General features: G+C 42.9%; 1 protein-coding gene across 1 annotated transcript in view; it reads right to left on the reverse strand.

The window, feature by feature from the left end:
• The window catches only part of gabbr1b (gamma-aminobutyric acid (GABA) B receptor, 1b), a gene marked incomplete at its 3' end in the record, with an annotated part of 107,052 nt that overhangs the window by 70,926 nt on the left and 13,412 nt on the right, over positions 1-22,714 (reverse strand). Inside the window, exons 2-8 of the mRNA XM_079176599.1 lie at positions 19,366-19,500; positions 15,139-15,309; positions 14,332-14,433; positions 12,294-12,359; positions 9,498-9,689; positions 4,782-5,027; positions 4,565-4,628 (exon numbers count right to left, since the gene is read on the reverse strand). Coding sequence (XP_079032725.1) covers positions 4,565-4,628; positions 4,782-5,027; positions 9,498-9,689; positions 12,294-12,359; positions 14,332-14,433; positions 15,139-15,309; positions 19,366-19,500 — 976 coding nt within the window. The remainder of the gene's footprint in view (positions 1-4,564; positions 4,629-4,781; positions 5,028-9,497; positions 9,690-12,293; positions 12,360-14,331; positions 14,434-15,138; positions 15,310-19,365; positions 19,501-22,714) is intronic.

Below are 22,714 nucleotides of genomic sequence, written 5' to 3' on the forward strand. Positions count from 1 at the left end.
TTACGTGGTGGGAGTTTCAGAAAGCACGTTGTCTGTTACGTGGTGGAGTGTCAGACAGCACGTTGTCTGTTACGTGGTGGGAGTTTCAGAAAGCACGTTGTCTGTTACGTGGTGGAGTGTCAGACAACACGTTGTCTGTTACATGGTGGAGTTTCAGACAGCATGTTGTCTGTTATGTGGTGGAGTTTCAGAGAGTACATTGTCTGTTACGTGGTGGAGTGTCAGACAGTATGTTGTCTGTTACATGATGGAGTGTCAGAAAGCACGTTGTCTGTTACGTGGTGGAGTGTCAGAAAGCACGTTGTCTGTTACGTGGTGGAGTGTCAGACAGTATGTTGTCTGTTACATGATGGGGTGTCAGAAAGCACGTTGTCTGTTACGTGGTGGAGTGTCAGAAAGCACGTTGTCTGTTACATGGTGGAGTGTCAGACAGTATGTTGTCTGTTATGTGGTGGAGTTTCAGAGAGTACATTGTCTGTTACGTGGTGGAGTGTCAGAAAGCACGTTGTCTGATACGTGGTGGAGTGTCAGACAACACGTTGTCTGTTACGTGGTGGAGTGTCAGACAGTATGTTGTCTGTTACGTGGTGGAGTGTCAGAAAGCACGTTGTCTGTTACATGGTGGAGTGTCAGACAGTATGTTGTCTGTTATGTGGTGGAGTTTCAGAGAGTACATTGTCTGTTACGTGGTGGAGTGTCAGAAAGCACGTTGTCTGTTACATGGTGGAGTGTCAGAAAGCACGTTGTCTGATACGTGGTGGAGTGTCAGACAACACGTTGTCTGTTACGTGGTGGAGTTTCAGAAAGCACGTTGTCTGTTACGTGGTGGAGTGTCAGACAGCAAGTTGTCTGTTACGTGGTGGAGTGTCAGACAGCACGTTGTCTGTTACGTGGTGGAGTGTCAGACAGCAAGTTGTCTGTTACGTGGTGGAGTGTCAGACAGCACGTTGTCTGTTACGTGGTGGAGTGTCAGACGGCACGTTGTCTGTTACGTGGTGGAGTGTCAGAAAGCACGTTGTCTGTTACGTGGTGGAGTGTCAGACAGTATGTTGTCTGTTACGTGGTGGAGTGTCAGACAGCACGTTGTCTGTTACGTGGTGGAGTGTCAGACAGTATGTTGTCTGTTACGTGGTGGAGTGTCAGACAGTATGTTGTCTGTTATGTGGTGGAGTTTCAGAGAGTACATTGTCTGTTACGTGGTGGAGTGTCAGAAAGCACGTTGTCTGTTACATGGTGGAGTGTCAGAAAGCACGTTGTCTGATACGTGGTGGAGTGTCAGACAACACGTTGTCTGTTACGTGGTGGAGTTTCAGAAAGCACGTTGTCTGTTACGTGGTGGAGTGTCAGACAGCACGTTGTCTGTTACGTGGTGGAGTGTCAGACAGCAAGTTGTCTGTTACGTGGTGGAGTGTCAGACAGCACGTTGTCTGTTACGTGGTGGAGTGTCAGACAGCACGTTGTCTGTTACGTGGTGGAGTGTCAGACAGTATGTTGTCTGTTACGTGGTGGAGTGTCAGACAGCACGTTGTCTGTTACGTGGTGGAGTGTCAGACAGCACGTTGTCTGTTACGTGGTGGAGTGTCAGACAGCACGTTGTCTGTTACGTGGTGGAGTGTCAGAAAGCACGTTGTCTGTTACGTGGTGGAGTGTCAGACAGTATGTTGTCTGTTACGTGGTGGAGTGTCAGACAGCACGTTGTCTGTTACGTGGTGGAGTGTCAGACAGCAAGTTGTCTGTTACGTGGTGGAGTGTCAGACAGCACGTTGTCTGTTACGTGGTGGAGTGTCAGAAAGCACGTTGTCTGTTACGTGGTGGAGTGTCAGACAGCACGTTGTCTGTTACGTGGTGGAGTGTCAGACAGCACGTTGTCTGTTACGTGGTGGAGTGTCAGACAGCACGTTGTCTGTTACGTGGTGGAGTTTCAGAGAGTACATTGTCTGTTACGTGGTGGAGTGTCAGAAAGCACGTTGTCTGTTACGTGGTGGAGTGTCAGAAAGCACGTTGTCTGTTACGTGGTGGAGTGTCAGACAGTATGTTGTCTGTTACGTGGTGGAGTGTCAGAAAGCACGTTGTCTGTTACGTGGTGGAGTGTCAGAAAGCACGTTGTCTGTTACATGATGGGAGTGTCAGACAACACGTTGTCTGTTACGTGGTGGGAGTGTCAGAAAGCACGTTGTCTGTTACATGGTGGAGTGTCAGACAGTATGTTGTCTGTTACATGATGGGGTGTCAGAAAGCACGTTGTCTGTTACGTGGTGGAGTGTCAGAAAGCACGTTGTCTGTTACATGGTGGAGTGTCAGACAGTATGTTGTCTGTTACGTGGTGGAGTGTCAGACAGTATGTTGTCTGTTACGTGGTGGAGTGTCAGAAAGCACGTTGTCTGTTACATGGTGGAGTGTCAGACAGTATGTTGTCTGTTATGTGGTGGAGTTTCAGAGAGTACATTGTCTGTTACGTGGTGGAGTGTCAGAAAGCACGTTGTCTGTTACATGGTGGAGTGTCAGAAAGCACGTTGTCTGATACGTGGTGGAGTGTCAGACAACACGTTGTCTGTTACGTGGTGGAGTTTCAGAAAGCACGTTGTCTGTTACGTGGTGGAGTGTCAGACAGCACGTTGTCTGTTACGTGGTGGAGTGTCAGACAGCACGTTGTCTGTTACGTGGTGGAGTGTCAGACAGCACGTTGTCTGTTACGTGGTGGAGTGTCAGACAGCAAGTTGTCTGTTACGTGGTGGAGTGTCAGACGGCACGTTGTCTGTTACGTGGTGGAGTGTCAGACGGCACGTTGTCTGTTACGTGGTGGAGTGTCAGACAGCAAGTTGTCTGTTACGTGGTGGAGTGTCAGACAGCACGTTGTCTGTTACGTGGTGGAGTGTCAGACAGCAAGTTGTCTGTTACGTGGTGGAGTGTCAGACAGCACGTTGTCTGTTACGTGGTGGAGTGTCAGAAAGCACGTTGTCTGTTACGTGGTGGAGTGTCAGAAAGCACGTTGTCTGTTACGTGGTGGAGTGTCAGACAGTATGTTGTCTGTTACGTGGTGGAGTGTCAGACAACACGTTGTCTGTTACGTGGTGGAGTGTCAGACAGCAAATTGTCTGTTACGTGGTGGAGTGTCAGACAGCACGTTGTCTGTTACGTGGTGGAGTTTCAGAGAGTACATTGTCTGTTACGTGGTGGAGTGTCAGAAAGCACGTTGTCTGTTACGTGGTGGAGTTTCAGAGAGTACATTGTCTGTTACGTGGTGGAGTGTCAGAAAGCACGTTGTCTGTTACGTGGTGGAGTGTCAGAAAGCACGTTGTCTGTTACGTGGTGGAGTGTCAGACAGTATGTTGTCTGTTACGTGGTGGAGTGTCAGAAAGCACGTTGTCTGTTACGTGGTGGAGTGTCAGACAGTATGTTGTCTGTTACGTGGTGGAGTGTCAGACAGTATGTTGTCTGTTACGTGGTGGAGTGTCAGACAGTATGTTGTCTGTTACGTGGTGGAGTGTCAGAAAGCACGTTGTCTGTTACATGGTGGAGTGTCAGACAGTATGTTGTCTGTTACGTGGTGGAGTGTCAGACAGTATGTTGTCTGTTACGTGGTGGAGTGTCAGAAAGCACGTTGTCTGTTACATGGTGGAGTGTCAGACAGTATGTTGTCTGTTATGTGGTGGAGTTTCAGAGAGTACATTGTCTGTTACGTGGTGGAGTGTCAGAAAGCACGTTGTCTGATACGTGGTGGAGTGTCAGACAACACGTTGTCTGTTACGTGGTGGAGTTTCAGAAAGCACGTTGTCTGTTACGTGGTGGAGTGTCAGACAGCAAGTTGTCTGTTACGTGGTGGAGTGTCAGACAGCACGTTGTCTGTTACGTGGTGGAGTGTCAGACAGCAAATTGTCTGTTACGTGGTGGAGTGTCAGACGGCACGTTGTCTGTTACGTGGTGGAGTTTCAGAAAGCACGTTGTCTGTTACGTGGTGGAGTGTCAGACAGCAAGTTGTCTGTTACGTGGTGGAGTGTCAGACAGCACGTTGTCTGTTACGTGGTGGAGTGTCAGACAGCAAGTTGTCTGATACGTGGTGGAGTGTCAGACAACACGTTGTCTGTTACGTGGTGGAGTTTCAGAAAGCACGTTGTCTGTTACGTGGTGGAGTGTCAGACAGCAAGTTGTCTGTTACGTGGTGGAGTGTCAGACAGCACGTTGTCTGTTACGTGGTGGAGTGTCAGACAGCAAATTGTCTGTTACGTGGTGGAGTGTCAGAAAGCACGTTGTCTGTTACGTGGTGGAGTTTCAGACAGCATGTTGTCTGTTACGCCGAGTGGGTTGCCAGGTTGAGCGCATTATATTTCCCACAATTTAAGCTTCTGCATTTTCCAAATTCAAACGTATTGTCCGGTTCGTAATGCGTACCTAACCATAAGCCTTGTACCGAACGGTTCAATATGAATACGTGTATCGTTACACCCCTAATGTATATGCTAAATATGGATAGTTTGATGGAAAGCACAAGATCAACAGACATTGTATCTAATAAGCTGATTATCAAGATTTACACTTTCAAGCAGGGACATGTGCTGTGTCATACCTTGTAGCTGTTCAATAAGAGTCCAGGCCATCCTAGACCCTTGAGCGTCAAAAACAACATGGCCCTGAAAGAAAAAGGCAGAATTCAAATGTTTTAACATCCCCTTCCATCAGAGTGCTGCCGCTACCCCATCCCTCTCTCTCTCATGTGACTATCCAGCACATTCAACCCTTTCTCACTTTCTGCAACTCCTCCCTCCTCTGGGTTTTGTACTTACTGAGACTCCTTCGAAGGAGCTGGTGTTCAGGGCTCGGTAGATCTCAGCTGTGATATCTCGGTTGTTGTAGTTGAAATCTTCTAGCCGGTGACCCTTGGCCTTTAGGGGTCCCACGGTTTTGTTGAGGGCCAGGGCTAGAGCCCACACAGCATCGTAGGCCAGGGGGGCTTCCTGGAAACCGCCCGTCTCCTCTGGATTTTTACCCCCAAGTTTAGACATTAGCTGGGCTAGAAATTCCTGAGATGTCTGGAGAGGAGAGATCATGGCAAGAGATAGTGCTTTGTTACACGTGGATGATGTTCAGGCCATTAAATCCTAACATCAGTTGGTCTGATTGTGTTGATTGCAGTTCTGAGTGATTAAAATGGTAATATCATTGAGGTGAACTTGTTTTCCTTTCGGAAACTGAGTACCTTCATGAATAACTCAAGCGCTATTCTGAAGTGGAGATTTTTTGCTTATTTTAATTTGACCCGTATTAGACATTTCTGACCTGACGGCCCTATGGGCCAGAACAGTGCCTTACAAAACCCTTACAAATTGTCACTGCAAATATAGTTCATATGATGTATTCTGCGTCCCTATAATTAAAGGAAAACTAGAGCTTATAACAAGTTTTGTAACTCAGCCCCTCAGTTCTATCAGTTATGATAAGATTATACCCACCAAAGTACTCTTTGCAATACATTTTCATTATGGGTTTATAAGTTGTGCCACCAAATTACCTTAATTACCACATATAGGAGGTGTTAAACATTTGGCTTGACTCCCACACAGTTATGGAAGGGTTTGCAGTGATGTTGTGTAATGATGCGTAATGGCTGATTTATTTATGCACAATGTGCATCAGATGCTGTAGACTGACAATGTCTTTGCTGTCCGTTGCATCCCCGTTGTTGTTACCACCAGTTAGATATAAAAATAGAAGCTCATCAATTTATTGACTGTAGCGTGTTAAGTAATTTCACTTTTCACACATTTTAATTTCACAAGGGTTCTTTCGTTGGGAGCCACAGTCTCCTGCTGTTGGGACATAATGGACTCTTTCTTGGTTGGTCATTCCCAAACTATGGCTACACGATAAGAGGCCACCTGTCTGTTTTTATCTCAACAAGCACACCAATAATGCAGCGCAAAATTTGTCTTTGGAGTTTTCGGCTGAATACGAATCCTCATCTATTGTCCAGTGCCAGGGAGACTGTTGCTCAGTGGATCGGCGGTTCGACCCCCGGCCTCCATATTCGCATGTCGATGTGTCCTTACAAGACACTTAACCCCAAAATTGCTCCTGTAGCTACAATGTGTGTATGTGTGTGAATGTTAGGTAGATCCTAACGGGTGCCCCTGTAGCCCCTGTAGCCCCTGTCATCAGTGTATAAATGGGTGTGAATGGGTGAATGATGAGTAGTGACAACGCTTTGAGTGGTCGTGAGACTAGAAAAGCGCTGTACAAGTACAGTCCTTTTACCATTTGCTTACTGGTGACTAAGGGCTATAGACAAAGACCAGATCAAAAATCTGGAATGACCTTACCTGAGATTAGGTTTGCTAAATCTATTACTACGTTTAATTCTCTTTTAAGAAAAGAAATGTTTAATGGCACTGCCTTGGCTTATTTAAATATGTGCAAGCCATTTTCCTGGTAATTACTTTGGGACATGTAATTCAATTGTTAAGCTCGCAAGACGGTTAGATTGCAAAATCCTGTCTCATAGTGTTTTATGCTACTGTTCCGTGTTTTGGTGTCTGACAAAGCTTGTCAAACCTAATTAGATTCTATCTATCTATTCAATAAGGGATTTGGATTCCCCACTCATTTCAGTGACACCACTGAGGTTTCAAACAAACAATCAAATAAACAAAACAAACAACACAAGAATTACCGCCGAGCAGTTGTACGGCTCCGTTTACAGTTGCAGTTTTCATCCCTGTCAGTCCAAGATGTCATCATTTTACATATGTATGATATTGTGATAATTAACATATGAATTGTTGAGTTATGGCCAAAGATGTGATTTGTGATATCACAGTGACCTCGACCTTGAGTATGACAACCAAATTGTAATCAGTTTATCCTTGAATCCAGACGGTGTGTCAGATTTGAAGAAATTCCTCCCCAGAATGGGACAGACGGACAACCCGAAAACAAAATGGCAGAGTTTTGTAGCGTCTCTGTACAAATATGAGGTCAATTCTACTTGTTACGTAGAGGTAGAGCTCGTAGAGACAACTACAATATTTTTTTCTCTATTTCGGATTCAACAATGCCAGGACATGAGGACTTCAAGACATCAGGATGTCAGTGACAACAGAAGGATAATATCAATACTGATTTGCTTTAGTGTCACGCAAATCTGTTGCTCAATTTGAAATACTTCAAATTGCACGAATGGTGTGATGCAAATTTAGCATATTCACGTCTGTGCAGTGACTTTGCATATATTTGCACCGCACAAAAAATTTGCTTTGCGTTTTGATTAGTCTACAGACTTATTCACTTAAAAACTCTTTTGCTCTCACTAAACTTCCTGGCTTTAATTAAACCAAATGCATTGCATGCATCATTATGTGAATCCATCTTCCCAGCCTGTCAACTCCTCTAACACCTATGCCTGAAGTGGAGACAATTATCACTGTCTCATGGGGTGCAGCCTTTGAAAACCCTATCCTTTTTAATCAGGATAAGCTATTAAAAACTTGCATGTCATCATGTATTACAAAAAATCTATAGAAACAGGTTTTTACCATCTATATCAAAACACCCCACTGCCAACCAGCAGTATACCCTTTACAGTTGCATTTAAAGAAAAACTAGTCATGGCACGAATGCACTGTGCAGACTACATAACAATATATATTTATACTAACAACATTTAACAGCTTGTGGAATATATCCAGTACTTTCAAAAAATACATATGAGCCAAGCAAGGGCCAATGGTAAGTGCAATGAATGGTGTTGTACTGCTTGACTCTCCAGCAGCAGGTCAATCTACCCATCCATTGCTGTGGATAGTCATGGTCCTCAAAGGATCACATCTAATGATTTGTTAAACCCTCTAACATCTCTTTTGGCATCACCATCAAACCACATTTTACACAAAAAATCTAAACGTAGGGCAAAGATTGCTATGAAATAGAATATGTAGTATCCCTGACCGGTTACTAAGTGAGAAACGTGACCTACACTGGCTACCTGTCATTTATAGAATTGATTGTAAGATTTTGTTATTGAGGCTCCGTCTTATATCTGTGATCTGCTGAGAGGCAGCAGCCTGTTTTTTTTCCTGGATGCTTTCCTCGCCTCACACAGCTGGTATCACTTCACTGCATTTTGATCAATAAGAGGCCATTCCTGCATAAGTGCTCCCCTGTTCACTCAAACAGAACTTCCAGACAACAGGGCTGGAAGATAACGAGCTTTGGCCGTTCATAAAAAAAAAAATAAAAAAAAAACCTTCTATGTTTCATGGAGTTTTAGTATCAGCACCAGCAAGCACCTGCAGCCAAACAGTAAGCCTTTTCACCATGTTTCAGTTTAAAATGACTATATTCAGGTCAGGTCAAATAAAGGTTTCATACACCTGAGGCACGCAAATTAATAATAATTCCTTTAAGTTAATTAAGTTTGCCTACAAAAGTTAAGTTCTGTGTTGATCTATTGAATTGGAGACAAAGGATGGAGATGGATTGCATCCTGCTGTTCATGAAAGTACTCTTTTGACCAATTCTCTCACAATTCAGCCACTTCCAATTATTTTATAATCTTTTGGATGGGGCATATTGTTTTAAAAGCACACATTTACTGTATATTGCTAATTAAGGGTTTTAATAACAATAAAATATAAAAGGTTTCGCAACATTACGGTCAACATTACGGTAGACTTATATTTAACAAATTTGCAGTGGCAAATAAGAAACAGAGTGCTGCCTCAATTCTGTTTTTTACAACAGAAAGAGGAAAGGTTAATATTGAACAAGGTCCTACTTTGTGCTTCGAGCAACTACGCATGGTTAAGATTTGGATTTAGACAACCCAAAGCATTTAGTTAAGGTTAGGGAAAGATGGTGCTCTCAGTTAAATGTCTTAAAGACAAAGCTAGTGGAGCCATGCTTTTCTTATTCAGTCCTTGTAGTGTTTGAATCAGTAGGACGCACACAGGGATGGACATGCATGAATAGATGGGGAATAAACTTTGCTGCTGAGTATCAGCACTTTGAGCGCTCATATGAACCATAACATATAAAATATAAGGTGATGGTTCTTATATTAAGCTGTCTGTCTTTACAAGTCATCTGGTCTGAAAGGACTTATTCTATGCTTGTTTTCATTGTAAAAGAGAAATAAGCTGCAAATAGCATTCAACTTGACTTGTTTCCAGTGTAGCTTCCCTTGTTTCAGTAATGTTCTGAAAACAAAACAGATGGAAGCTTTTTGCTGCACTAGTATCAATGCAACATGTCTTGGAAATCTTTGAAACAAAGGACTCTGTTGAATATCCTACCTGGAAACGGTTGAGAAATCCCAGAAAACACACATTTAATACTAGATCTATCCCAATGGAAGAACCACACTCAACTAAAGGTAAACCTGAGTATACACAGTTATTTTATTTCAAGTGTATTAGTGCATTCATTATAAATTCCCTTCAGCATCTGCAGCTGCACATGTTTCTGTTGAGCACCACTGTTACATTATGAGATATTGTGCGTCTTACCAGGTTGGAAGCTCCTCGCACCGTCTCTGGGTTGAGCATGACAATCTCTGTGGTCACATGACCATCCACTGCCTCTGTCATCTGCTCAATAGTACAGTTAATGGAGGGGTCCTTGATCTTGAACCAGTTGTCTGCGTACCAGCCGATGAGGAACCATACATACTTCTTCCCATACAGCTTCTCTTTGTACACCTGCAGAGGGACAATGTGACGCATGAACAGCTACTGAGAGGGCAAACAAAGACATTCATATTGCATACATTCAGAACTTGGGCAGGTAATACTTAAAAACCCAGAAAGAGTAGGCTAGATTTAGAAAAATGTCCAACTGAAAACCCAGCTCAGTGTTGCCAACTCTTTTCCAAAGAAAGTAACAAGCAGCACTAGCTCAGAAATCCAGCAAGAAAACCCCCAAGTCGGCAACACTCACAGCCCGTCCCTTCAGATGACAAGAGATTACAAACCCTAGCTTTATGGAAACGAGTAACAGTAAACATTTCAGTGCAATAACACTCTGGACACTATGAGGCCCTCCCAAGGCCAGGCGGGTTCCCAGAAACAGGTCAGAAGGTCGCGGTGCAACGCGCACCAAACTGTGGTCTGCTGAGTCTATCATGGCCAGATCATTCTGTCACGGGGTGTGGTGGCAGACCCAAACACAGACACGGACAGTGTTAAATAAAGTGAAAAGGTTTATTAACAGAGGATAATGGGTGGTGGTCATTTGGGTTAAAATAACTAAAGAAGTGCCGTTACTGAAATTACGTGACAACTAAATGAACGTTTCACATGGGGAACAAACAGCGGTTTCCTGGAGTAAAGACTGCTTTTTGTTGGACTCATCAACCTCCCCTCACTCCCACCGTTTGTGTGCTTTTGCATTCTTTATACTTTAAACCAACATTTGAAATAATTTCATAATATGATGCTATTCAGTTAGCATCATACTATTAAAATATTTTCCAACTAGACAACTAGAAACCTGCTTTTATCTCAGATTTCTAATTACTTCAGTGTTGTGATCTCTACACTAGGAACTTTTAGTTACTAATAATAACATTAATTCTGGCAAACAAACATTAGCATGAGCTGTGTAATCACCATAGCAAACTATAACTGACAGTAAACTGCTTTTCAATAAGTTTAAACAAGATTTAAAACACAAGTGTCTTCAACAAATCCATTAACGTACTTCTTTCAGATTGAAATCCTTTAAACACAGTAAGAGCAGTAAGATGACAAGACATGTATTTTAATATGATATGGCCATTAGTGCATAAAACCAATAACAAACCTACACAAAATCCAAACTTGTCAGAGAACAGTATCGTGAATAGAACTGTACAATGCTAAGGTCACACAATATCCATTTAGAAGAGTGAAGTGGTAAGTTTACATCAAATTTGTGATGGAAAATTTATAGCAAAACAGACCAACAAAAAAATGAATAAATGCCTGGATAGAGAATCTACTGGAATCTTGTGAATGTCAAAAATGTGTGTGCACAAATTAAATCCACGCACGTGGATGTAGAGTAGCTGTGTGTGCAACTAAAGTGCTGTAAATCAAATTACTTTTGTGAGCTCTTTCAAATCACTCACACGCAGACAATTTCTGATCGTGAGAGCATTATAATAAACTGTGAGGAGGAAAAACACAACACGACACACAACTACTAACATTGCTCTCTATTCAGCAAAATGTTCACCTGCTCGCGAGCATGTAGTAATCTTTTTGACAGTAAGAGGGTGGACCCAAGCGCCACTGTATCCCTGGAAAAAAATTGGCGACAGAGCTTGCCTTGTGTGATCGCTACTGCGCTTGTGAAACTTAACGGAGATGAGAAGGAAGTGGGATTGGGTCACTCAATAGCTACTTCCATCATCAGCTTCAAAAAAACAATGTGTTTCATTCAGAATGTTATTAGTTAAGACTTTTTAAACAAGTTTTCTTCTGGATGCAGTCTGGTGAGGTTTATGAGGCAATCTTTCAATGAAAATGAGGCTTGTCTGGGTAAACAGGGAGTTTTTATCATTCTTTGTTTGCCATACTTTACTGCCAACTTTAGCAAAGTGTGTTAGGTCAATGTTCATTCTCATTTAAATGTGCATTCATATGAAAATTGTGTTTTACTAACATAATATCGTTGGCTAACTAGCATAGCTAGCTGTACATCTGTCTCTGCTGTCTTAGCTGAATCTTTACCTTTAATGAGAACTATTTGTCAATAGTCATGCTAGCAGAATACAATTATTTATTAACTAATTGGCTAAAAAATTAGCAATAGCTATTGCTAACTTATATATAAATCGTTTTTTACTGGCTGATATAACGTTAGCCATTATTATCGAGATTACTCTCTCTGTAGTAAACATAATAGTGATCAGCTGGGCATGTCAGCTAACTAAGCTAGCAAACCACAATTTACATAATCTTCTCATATCTGTTAAGAGTTGCAGTACCAATAAAACAAGACAAGCACTATAGCAGGTAGAGATATTCTGCCCGCAAATGACGTGAAAGCGCTTGGTAAAGTAATATGCTTGAGTTACATGTGCGACTTATCTATATCCACGTGCATGGATCTCATTGGCACTCGTTTTTTGGATCTATTTGCAGTCATACTTACTGGATGTACTCACAATAGGTGAGGGGATAGAAAACTTAGTTAAAACCCAATATAAACTTATTTTTAGAAGACTCTTGCATTCAGGCACTTTATTACGTGTCTTTGATACTTTAAATTCATGTCAGGCAAGTCTGTCACAAATTAATTTGAACAAGAGAACTCATTACCTCACAGAAGACTTTCCTGGCCTCCGTCTCATAGAACAGGCCAACAATTATCCTGGCATCTTGACGCTTGGAATTGAAAAAGAAAAGGACACACATTAAAGACCCTGCAGTGTGGATAGGGAACACAGGAGCCACCCACTCCTCCCAGCTCCTGCCCCACACAGCAGTAGGCTTCCTCTCCACTGGGTTACATCCATGCTATCACCATGGTTTCTGGCCAATTAATCTTGCTCACCAAAACTAGACCAGCATGCTGCACAAGGTCATTGTAAAGTGTATGTGTGCCAGGAAGGAAGCTAGTCAAGCTGACAGGGGTGGAGGAAGGAGAGGAGGAAGGAAGGGAACATGGCTAAGTTAGAGGTTCAAGAATTTATTATCAGAAACTACAGCAGTTCATATACTGGGTTATATTGGGTTTGCACATTTATTAAGCAAACATAAACACTCACTTTCAGAGGGCAGATGTAACCAAAAAAAGCTTAAGCTGACAGCAAAACACACTCCCTCCCCACACACTGTATTGGTCTTGGGCTTCATAGATGCAGTAAACACTGTTAGATGTAGGCATGTAATCCAAGCAACAGAAACAATTTTTGGTCAGTGGGAATGTTTAGTACTGTATGTTCAGACAGCTGCTGATCATTTCTGCTCAGTTATTATGTTTTTGGGAAAGCGTTTAGACAGTAAAGGGGACACTTCCTATTCCATAAACTGAAAAATACATGGCCGTTGTATAACCAGTGAGGGTAAAATGGGGCGTGAGATGGACAGGCTGGCATTGTACTAGACTGTTGTGGTGAAGAAATAGCTGAGCCAAGGAGCCAGTCTATCGTTCCAATCCTCACCTATGGTCATGAGCTTTGGGTAGTAACTTCTAGGGAGTCTGAGCTAAGATATATAGAGGGAGCTCGGACTAGAGCCGCTGTGCCTTCGCATCAAAAGGGGCCAGCTGAGGTGGTTGGTGTGTCTGATCAGGATGCCTCCTGGACGCCTCCCTTTACAGGATTTCCCGGGCATGTCCAACTTGTAAGAGAGCTTGGGTGGACAAAGAGCACGCTGGAGAGATTATTTAACTTTTCTGGCCTGGGAACACCCCGGGACGAGCTTGAAAATGTTGCTTGGGAAAAGGACATCTGGAATAGCTCTCTAAGCCTGCTGCCCCCAAGACCCGGACCCGAATAAGTGGTAAGAAAAGGATATATAGATCGATGTATGAACTGTAGTACTTAAAGTAGTATTTGTTCCACACAAGAAGTTGGATTAATAAAATTATCTTTTTACACATTTCTATCAGCAATAAAGTGTACTTATTGAAATCGACAGCATCTCTCTCTCCTCTCCTCTCCTGGTGCTGGAAGATGCACAGCAACAGCTACTTTTCAACTGTATTCAGATTTGTATTATTATTATTATTCATATATTTATTAATAGGAATAAGATGAGAAAAATCAAGTGCTTTCTAAATGTTGTATCTGCCAATTCTGACCACAAAACTATCTGTTTTTCATATTTTCATGTTGGGGCTTCCCAGCATGGCAAATTGCCGTGTGCCACCAGTCACTTGCCCAATGTAATATATTAATTATTGGGCCAGATTATTAACTGATAATTGATCACAAGGAGGCAAGACTACGCCATCCATTTGAGTTAGAATGATTTTTAAAACAATATATGTATGGTTATCACTCTTGGTGTGGACGGCTCTTATAAGATGCCACAACCGTAATGGAAAAAAAACACTGACTATTTCAACAGAGAAGCTGTCACTTCCTGAATATTTTTGGAGATGGACATATTGTAGTGATCATTAATGGTGCTGTATCTCTGAGAGATTCAATATTAGCTTCAGCATTTGTCATAGTTTGAGCCACAGTTTGAGCTATAGAGATGACTCTACATTCTGGGCATAAGACTGCTTCTGTACTTTCTGGGCTATTGTTGCCATGTATCAATGAACTGTCTGTGGTGAACAGATCAGACAAGGCCTGACTGATTGCTGTTCAGCTGCCTGGTATGTAAGTATAGGAAAATCTGGCACCTTGAGGTTTTTGACAGCCACAGCAGGGTCGGTGAGGAAGCTCTGACGAACGCTGATTTCAATCCCTGCCTCCTTCACCCTCTCCTCCAGATCATCCAGAGTCTGCCAAACACGGAGAGACACACACACACAATCATGAGAATGCAGAAGATGACAGGGCGAGAGAGACAGCAACCAGAATAGGAGTGAGAGGGATAATGGAATGGTAGGTTGCAAAAATAAATTTGAAGAACAGCAATTGTGGTTTAGAAAGATGATGGCGGGTGCGGGGGCAGAGAGAAACCAATCAAGGGAGGTTAGACGTTATAGGTGATGAGGGAGATAAGGGAGGGGAGAGAAATAGGAAATGAGAAAAATATATGAAAACTTCTGGAGCAAAGCACACAAATGATGTTTTGAAACTTTGAAACACATAAAGCCCTCTGAGGCAAATTTGTGATTTTGGGCTGTACAATATAAATTGAATTGAATTGAAGACAACTTATTCAAATGTTTAAAAGCCAAGTATCACTCTTACTATGGCCCCATGTACACCACTTCAACATGTGCAGAAATTCAAAGCTTGACAGGCCTGCTGTGCCTAGTTACTGTTGCTAAGCTATGAATGGGCAATCACTGTTAAGGGAAGGGGTTTAGCGGAAGGTCAGGTCACAGATGAATATAAAATATGAAAGCTGGGAAGACATTTTGGAAATTCAAACAAAGTTTGTGAAAGTACCTTTAAATGACAACAACTGGTGTCTTGTAATTTAAAACTCTTGTATAACTTTGGTGCTCATAACTATTTTAAATAAATACACAACTCACTGATGTAAACACTTCTGTTGTTTGCTGAATGGTGGCAATCTTGGTCCATTTCCACTTCTGAAAGAGCTGCACTCGAGTGGGGTTGTGCAGTGTGGCAGACGGATGAGTGCGAAAGAAGGTGGGAAAACGCTGGCGGTTGGATAGAGCCGGGGAGCTGGAGCCGTACGACAACTGAGACACAGGGAAACAGAAACATTAAAGCCAGTGTCTTCCTGATGACTTAAACTGCATTTTTTTATTTAGTCTTAGTCCTGTGTCAAATATCTGTCACATAGTCTAGCCAAAACCAAAGAAATTTCATTTTAGTCAAACATGAGATTTGTCTTGATGAAAAACACAAGTTGAGTGTTGAATGCATGACTGCGTTCATTAATGATGCTGGGGTCAGTGAGTGGCACCGACCAACATGCAAACCTCTAACTTTTACATTAGTTTTCATAGTAACACAAGTCTGAGACAAGAAGGACAGAGTAAGACGTTTGTTTGAGACAGAGAGAAAGTTATCGAGAGAAGGGAAAAGAAGTTGGAAGGTAAAGGAAAAAAGAGAGATTTTAGTGACGATTTCATTTTTCAAACTACTTTTTAGTCTTGCCTCTTTTTGTCAACAATATTGCATATTTCATATTGTCACAGTTGGTGTTTAGTGGGGAAAAAAAGGGCAGTTTGGTCAGTGGCCCTACGCATCATTCTATGAATCTCTACATGGCTGTACTTATGAAAGGAGTTAAGAAGGAAGTCAGATGATAAAGAGCGATAAAGTCTGCTGAGGGAGGAATAATGTTCCATGTGTGTTATATTTTATCTATCTTTTCTGAATCAATCAAACAATGAACTTGCATAAAAACCGGAAGTGCAGTAACATAATTCAAAAGTTCCGCTGCTCCATTATTTATTCAAAACAACTACACAATTCATACAATCTTTTTTGCCACACTTTCCATATCCGCCTTAAATATCACCCAATTAATTCATGGTTAAATGAAAACTTCTGTGGAGAGCTAGAGGCCCTGCAAACAGCCTGTAATAATACAGTACATGATAATTGAGCCATAATCACTTTACAGTATCTTAATGTTTGGTATGTATCCAAATCATACTGAATCAAATGTGTTGTGCTAATTACAATTTTCCTGAAGATAGCCTGCAGTTTTAGTTAGTACATTATGAAGTCACAGTCTTACTGTAGTAACTGAAGGGAAAGCTCTTTCTAAAATAAAAATAGCAGTGCATATAACAAATGAAGGAATAAGTCTGAAACATTTTTAGTGTGAGTGCACTTTCCTAGCATTCCCCAAAGAGCAGAATGACATTAATGCTGTACTTTGCTCTTAACTCAGAGATGTTGGTCTGTCAGGTCATGACCTCTAGACAGCCACAGTGATGTGTAATTGATCTGTCTGTTGGATGCTACATCATAGATGTCTTCAATAGATAGAAGCAACCGGAAAATGGCTGCATCCCTATCTAGTCGTTGTGCAGCAAACAATAGATTTGGGTCTTAACATCATAAACTTGACATTGTTTTTAACTTAAACTTGGTTGGATGAAAGCAACAGGGCAGCAGCTGTTCATGTCAGCATCCACTAACTTTAACTTTTTGGATGTAGTTAATGCAGGAAGGAGGGCTGGATTAGCCATTATATTCAGATGTGTTCTTGTGCAAGCAATTATCATTAGGTAAATACAAATCCATAGAATATCTCTCTGTTAGACTAAATAGCAGTGCTAAAACTATTCTTTTAAATATCTATAGGCCACCATTCAGCCACTTTTTTTGATAACTTTGCATAACTGATTTCCATTATTGTAACTGAATTTGAACATTGATAACCCAATTGATAGAAATGCTTTCCTTTAGTCTTGAAAACGTTGGGCTCTCTCAGCATGTAAAAGAGCGACTCACAACAAAGGCCATATACTGGACCTGGTTATCTCCAAAGGTCTTAATATCTCCAATGTCATGGTCTTTGATACTGCCTTATCGGATCACTTCTGTGTTTTGTTTGATATGACCATCATAGTGGACACTCGGAAGGACCAACACGTCCTCTGTGAAGGAAGCAGAGCTCCTCAGTGGCAAGGCGCCAAGAGTAGATGATGCTGAAGGCTCTGGAGATTGTTGGGCTGTCTTAGCTGGCAGACTTCTTCTGTGTTGTTTGGAGGTTGGGGACAGTATCTGTGGAGTGGCATGGTGGTTCCCATTTTCAAAACTGGAGAGTGTGCTCAAATTAATGGGGTATCACACTGTTTCCGCAGTGTTTTTGCCCAGCTTAGGTTGTTAGTCTGGTAGGAGCCAAGAAACTTAAAACTATCAGCCTGCTCCACCTCTGTCTTCTTGACGGTGAGAGGCTGCAGAGGGTGGGCGCTCTTCCTGACGTCCAGAATTAATTTCCTTGTTTTGTCTATGTTGAGAACAAGGTAAATTACCTCCCCAATAGGCGATGAATTTATCAACTTGTTCCCTGTATACTGATTCATCCATACCCTTGATCAGGCGAACGATGGCCTTGTCATCTGCATACTTAATAATGATGTTGTTATTTTCAGTGAAAACACAGTCATGTGTACAGAGCATAATGTTTAGGGCTGAGGCAACAGCCTTGAGGAGTTCCTGTGCTGACTATGAGTTTTGCAGAGATCTTATCTCCCATCCTCACCACCTGTAGTCTGTGTACCAGGAAGTCCAAAATCCAGTTAGAGGTGGATGTTGGCACCCCGAGGTTTGCCAGCTTCACAGTCAGCTTCATGATTAAATTGAAGGCAGAGCTGTAATCCAAAAAGAGCATGTGCACATAGGTTCTGCTAATGTCCAAGTGTTCTAGTCATAGTCAGTGCCACTGGCCTGAAGTCGTTCAACGTGTGTATGTCTGGTTTCTTTGGAATCGGTATTATAAAAGAGGACTTGAAGAACCTCGGGACTATTTCTTGTGTGAGAGAGGATTTAAAAATGTCTATGTACACCCCTGCCAACAGCACAGGTCTTCAGGAAACTATGACCGGTAGGGTTAGCAATAAGGTGCGTTCACACATATACATACTTAATCGCGTCATTCGCACCACGTTCACTCGCCGGGGACCATTTGTGTTGTCGTTCTTCTGGGTTCATAACATCATCCGGAGGAGGTCCGTGTATTTTATCAAGCTGTATTCACTGTGTCGAGCAAGCCACACATCGGCTGGTTTACTACAGCTGTATGAACACAAAATAAACCGATTTTGCTGTGATTTAACTGCAATAAACAGATAAAAAGGTACACCGAATTAACTACATACTGATGCCGATTTGTAAAAAGTTTGAATTCATGTTTTGGAGCTCAGATCGGTTGGTGCTATTCTAAGCTAACATTGTAGCAGCTCCAACAACACTCAAAATAATGTCATCTCGGTGTATATAGGTCAGCATCTCTTTCATTGTTTGTATGGTTTATACACACATTTATACACATAGTTTGGTCCGGTCTCTACTAATATGAGGTATTGTAGAGCTCTGGGTGAACACAGACGGCTACAGTATTTATTTCCTGATTCAACAACAGCAGGACGTCACTGATGACAGAGGGAGCATCTCAATAGACTTTGTATGTAATCTACTCGGGCGAATAATTCGCGCCGCATTTAGTTTGAACGCACCTTTACTCTGCTAACTAGGCGCCGGAGTCTCTGCTGGATGCCTCCCCGCCTGCCACGTTTCCTTGGCGGCCTCTGGTTGACGGAGAAGCCCCAGGCTGCGGCCTGGCTTGGTGTAACTCCACCATGACGATGTAGCTCTGTTGTCACCAAGCTCACCTAGCTACAATAAGCTTGCCCTGTCATACTTAATTCTGGTCCTTACATGCTGCACAGATAGAAAATGTAAAGACAACAGCAAGTAGAGCGATAGGTAAGGCCTGACTTGGAGAGCACAGCCACGAGCGCCATCCTCCACATTTGATGTGTTACATGTCAACAGGTGTGCCGTGTTAAAGGTCTGTCCCAGAGCTGATGCATAGAGACAAGCAACCTTTTAGGCTCACATTGACACCTACGGGCAGTTTACAATGGAGTCAACAATTAACCTGCAAAATCCCCTCAGAAGGGCCCAAGCCGGCCGGCCCTCTTGGTAAGCAGTGACAGGGTTCAACTCTGTGGCTCCATGAAACAATTACATTCACTGTAGTGTTATGTTGAAGTAAGTGAACTATGAAAACTTCATAAAAGATTCACAGACAGAAAGGTGAAAGTCCTTACCACTATGAGGTTCCACATGCGAGAAGCTTCTGCCACCAGGGTGGACACAGAGCTGCAGCCTGGCAACAGCACAATTTTAATGGGCTCCGTATACAGAAGGTCATACAGCAGCTTGGTGGCCTCACCTGGATCACACTTTGGACACACAGAGACACAGACAGCAGGAAAGTCAGCATAAGAAACACACTGTGCCCAACATCCTACAAAAGTATCATCAGATAAATATATGCAAGTATGCAAATATGCAAGATGACCACAGGTTTCACAATGAAAAGGCATTTTTATGACAGTAAATACAGTTACTTGTACATAAAGCAAGTTCTAAAATTATAATATGAAAAGAAGAAACAGAGAAATATACTGTAAAGTCCAGTCCAAGACTGTATGTTTCACGTATGTTTGTATATTAATTTGATTTATTTATTTTGGATAAGCCTGGTAATCAGACTGACTTGCCACTCTCTGTCATTTTCAGTCAGGAAGTACTCAGAGTCGCAGGTGCTCGGAGCAGTGAACCTTTTTCATGACAATCAAGGAAATATGCAACACGTATTTTCCCAATTGGATTTACAACAACCTGTACATCCTTCCACACACTCTTTTGTGGCCATGTTCATTAATGTACATTAATGTACATTAATGCACTAGCTATATAGGAAGATGATGGCTTTACTCTTTATCCAGCCTACAAAGTTCTGATTGGTCGATTGTTTCTTCAACTAGGGAAACAGCCATGAGAGCTATTGGAAACAAAATCAGACATGTGGTCTAGAACCAGGCTACATGACAAACAGGATTTTTTTTACAAACTCAATGTCTCCAACTCAAAGTGTGATTTTAGATTGATTTTTACATGAATTCCACCAATATGTCCACATCTCCATCAAAGGGAACCATGTTCACACAACTATTCCTGGCAGCTACAAAGCCCTCACCCGCCCCACTTTGGACAATCAAATATTATTTCCCAGCTCCTGCTACCTACATACGCCCAGCTGATTAACAGGCTAAACCATCAGAAAAAACAGTTAAAGTGTGGACAGATGAACCTACAACAGCTCTACAGGACTGTTTTGGATGTACAGACACATGTTCAGGGATGCCAACATTCAGGAGAATGACATCAATCTGAAGGAATATAAATCAACAGTGACATCATATAAGCAAATGTGTTGATGATGTGGTAAATAGTAGAGTAAATATGTGTAAAGCTGCTGGACCTGACAACATGTACCAACCAGCTAAATTATGTCATGTGTTCTTTTCAACATATCTCTGTCACAGGAGAGTTCCCACCTGCTTCAAGACAAACACCATCGTTCCTGTACCTAAAAAGTCTCCAGTGTCTCTTCTAAATTACTACTGCGCTGTTAAACTCTGCCACATTCTGATGAAGTGCTTTGAGAAACTGCTTTTTCAGCTCATCAAAAACAGCATCCGAGTCAGCCTGGATCCTCACCAGTTTACATAGAGAGCCATCAGATCCACAGAAGATACCGCTTCACGGCTCCCCAACCAGCCCTTGCACATCTTTAAAATAACAACACCAACATCAGAATTGTTTGTGCTGATTAAAGCTAAGCATTCAGCACAATCTCCCACATGACACTGACTGACTGGCTGACTGACTTTGTATAAGATAGTCATAAACAAGCCTATGTTTTGCTGAAAGGACTCGAAATGAATGGGCTGTGAGGGAACCTTGCTCATAGAGGGCTTTATACAAGCTAAATGGGGCTTCCTTCAACAGATTTACTATATTTCAATCAGGAGACTTCATTAGAATTTACCAAGAATTTACTACACATGCATACAAATTGAATAGTGCAAAGTCTTTGGCGATTGGATGACATCCTGAAGTAGGATAATAGAGGGGTAGGGATGCTGAGGTCAGATAAGGCCTAATCCCCCTGGAGTTCAGACACTGGTGGTGATGAAGGGAGTTGCTGCAATCCGATGATGAATGACTGTGATGCTGACTGGAGGTTACTGGGGTGGAGGAGGGTCACATCCGATTGTGCTGAAATAACAACTGATAGCAGCAGGAATGAGAATTGTTTTTAAAGTTTGAAAGCAACGATGTGATTGGTTTAAGGAAACTGTGCAGAATCTGGTTAATGTAAAGTGAACGCCCACAATCAGCTGATAGAGTAATCACAGGGAGAGAGAGACTGAGAGATTATAAATGAAAAAGAGTGTTAAGATAGTCTTCCTGACTGAACTTCTGTTTAAGCTTCATATGCTATCTTAGCAGACTCAATTACGAGGCACAAAAAGCTAACTGGCACTGGGTAAGGAACTCACGGCAGGTGTGTGAACCTGCCGTGAGTGGGTAATCAGCAGTAGTGGAATCAGAAAGTGAACCAAGAGAGGAGCCCCACGCCAACAGTACACCAAGGGTGTATATATTACCAATATCTTGGGAAGGTTCTTCGTTTGGCCATAACGAACACCATGTTAGAACATAAGGTGGCTCATAAGTGTACCTGGTACCAGAACACCTTAGGCCGGAGATCAATGATCGACTTTGTAATCGTATCATCTGATCTGCGGCCGTATGTCTTGGACACTCGGGTGAAGAGAGGAGCAGAGCTGTCAACTGATCACCACCTGGTGGTGAGTTGGATCAGATGGCAGGGGAACCGGTTGGAAAGACCCGGTAAGCCCAAACGTGTAGTGAGGGTGAACTGGGAACGTCTGGCGGAGGACCCTGTCCGGGAGGTCTTTAACTCCCACCTCCGGATGAACTTCTCACACATTCCGAGGGAGGTTGGGGACATGGAATCCGAATGGACCATGTTCAAAGCCTCTATTGTGGACGCGGCCGCTAGGAGCTGTGGCCGGAAGGTCATCGGTGTCTGTCGTGGCGGCAACCTGAGAACCCGGTGGTGGACACCGGAGGTGAGGGAAGCCGTCAAGCTGAAGAAGGAGGCCTTCAGGGCCTGTATGGCCCGGGGGTCTCCTGAAGCAGCTGAGAGGTACCGGCAGGCCAGAAGGACTGCAGCTGCGGTGGTCGCGGGTGCTAAAACTCGGGCATGGGAGGAGTTCAGGGAGGCCATGGAGAAGGACTTTCGGTTGGCCTCAAGGAGGTTCTGGCAAACCATCCGACGGCTCAGGAAGGGAAAGCAGGGCCTACCCCAGGCTGTTCTCAGCAGGGGGGGGAACTGTTGACCCGGACGGGGGACATCGTCGGGCGGTGGAAAGAGCACTTTGAGGAACTCCTAAACCTGACCAACATGTCCTCTGCAGAGGAGGCAGCGCCTGAAGACCTGGGGGGGCTCACCCATATCCCTGGCAGAGGTCGCTAAGGTAGTCAAAAAGCTCCTTGGTGGCAAGGCGCCGGGGGTGG

Source organism: Pholis gunnellus, assembly GCF_910591455.1.
Source record: "Pholis gunnellus genome assembly, chromosome: 16".
Classification (NCBI taxonomy): domain Eukaryota; kingdom Metazoa; phylum Chordata; class Actinopteri; order Perciformes; family Pholidae; genus Pholis; species Pholis gunnellus.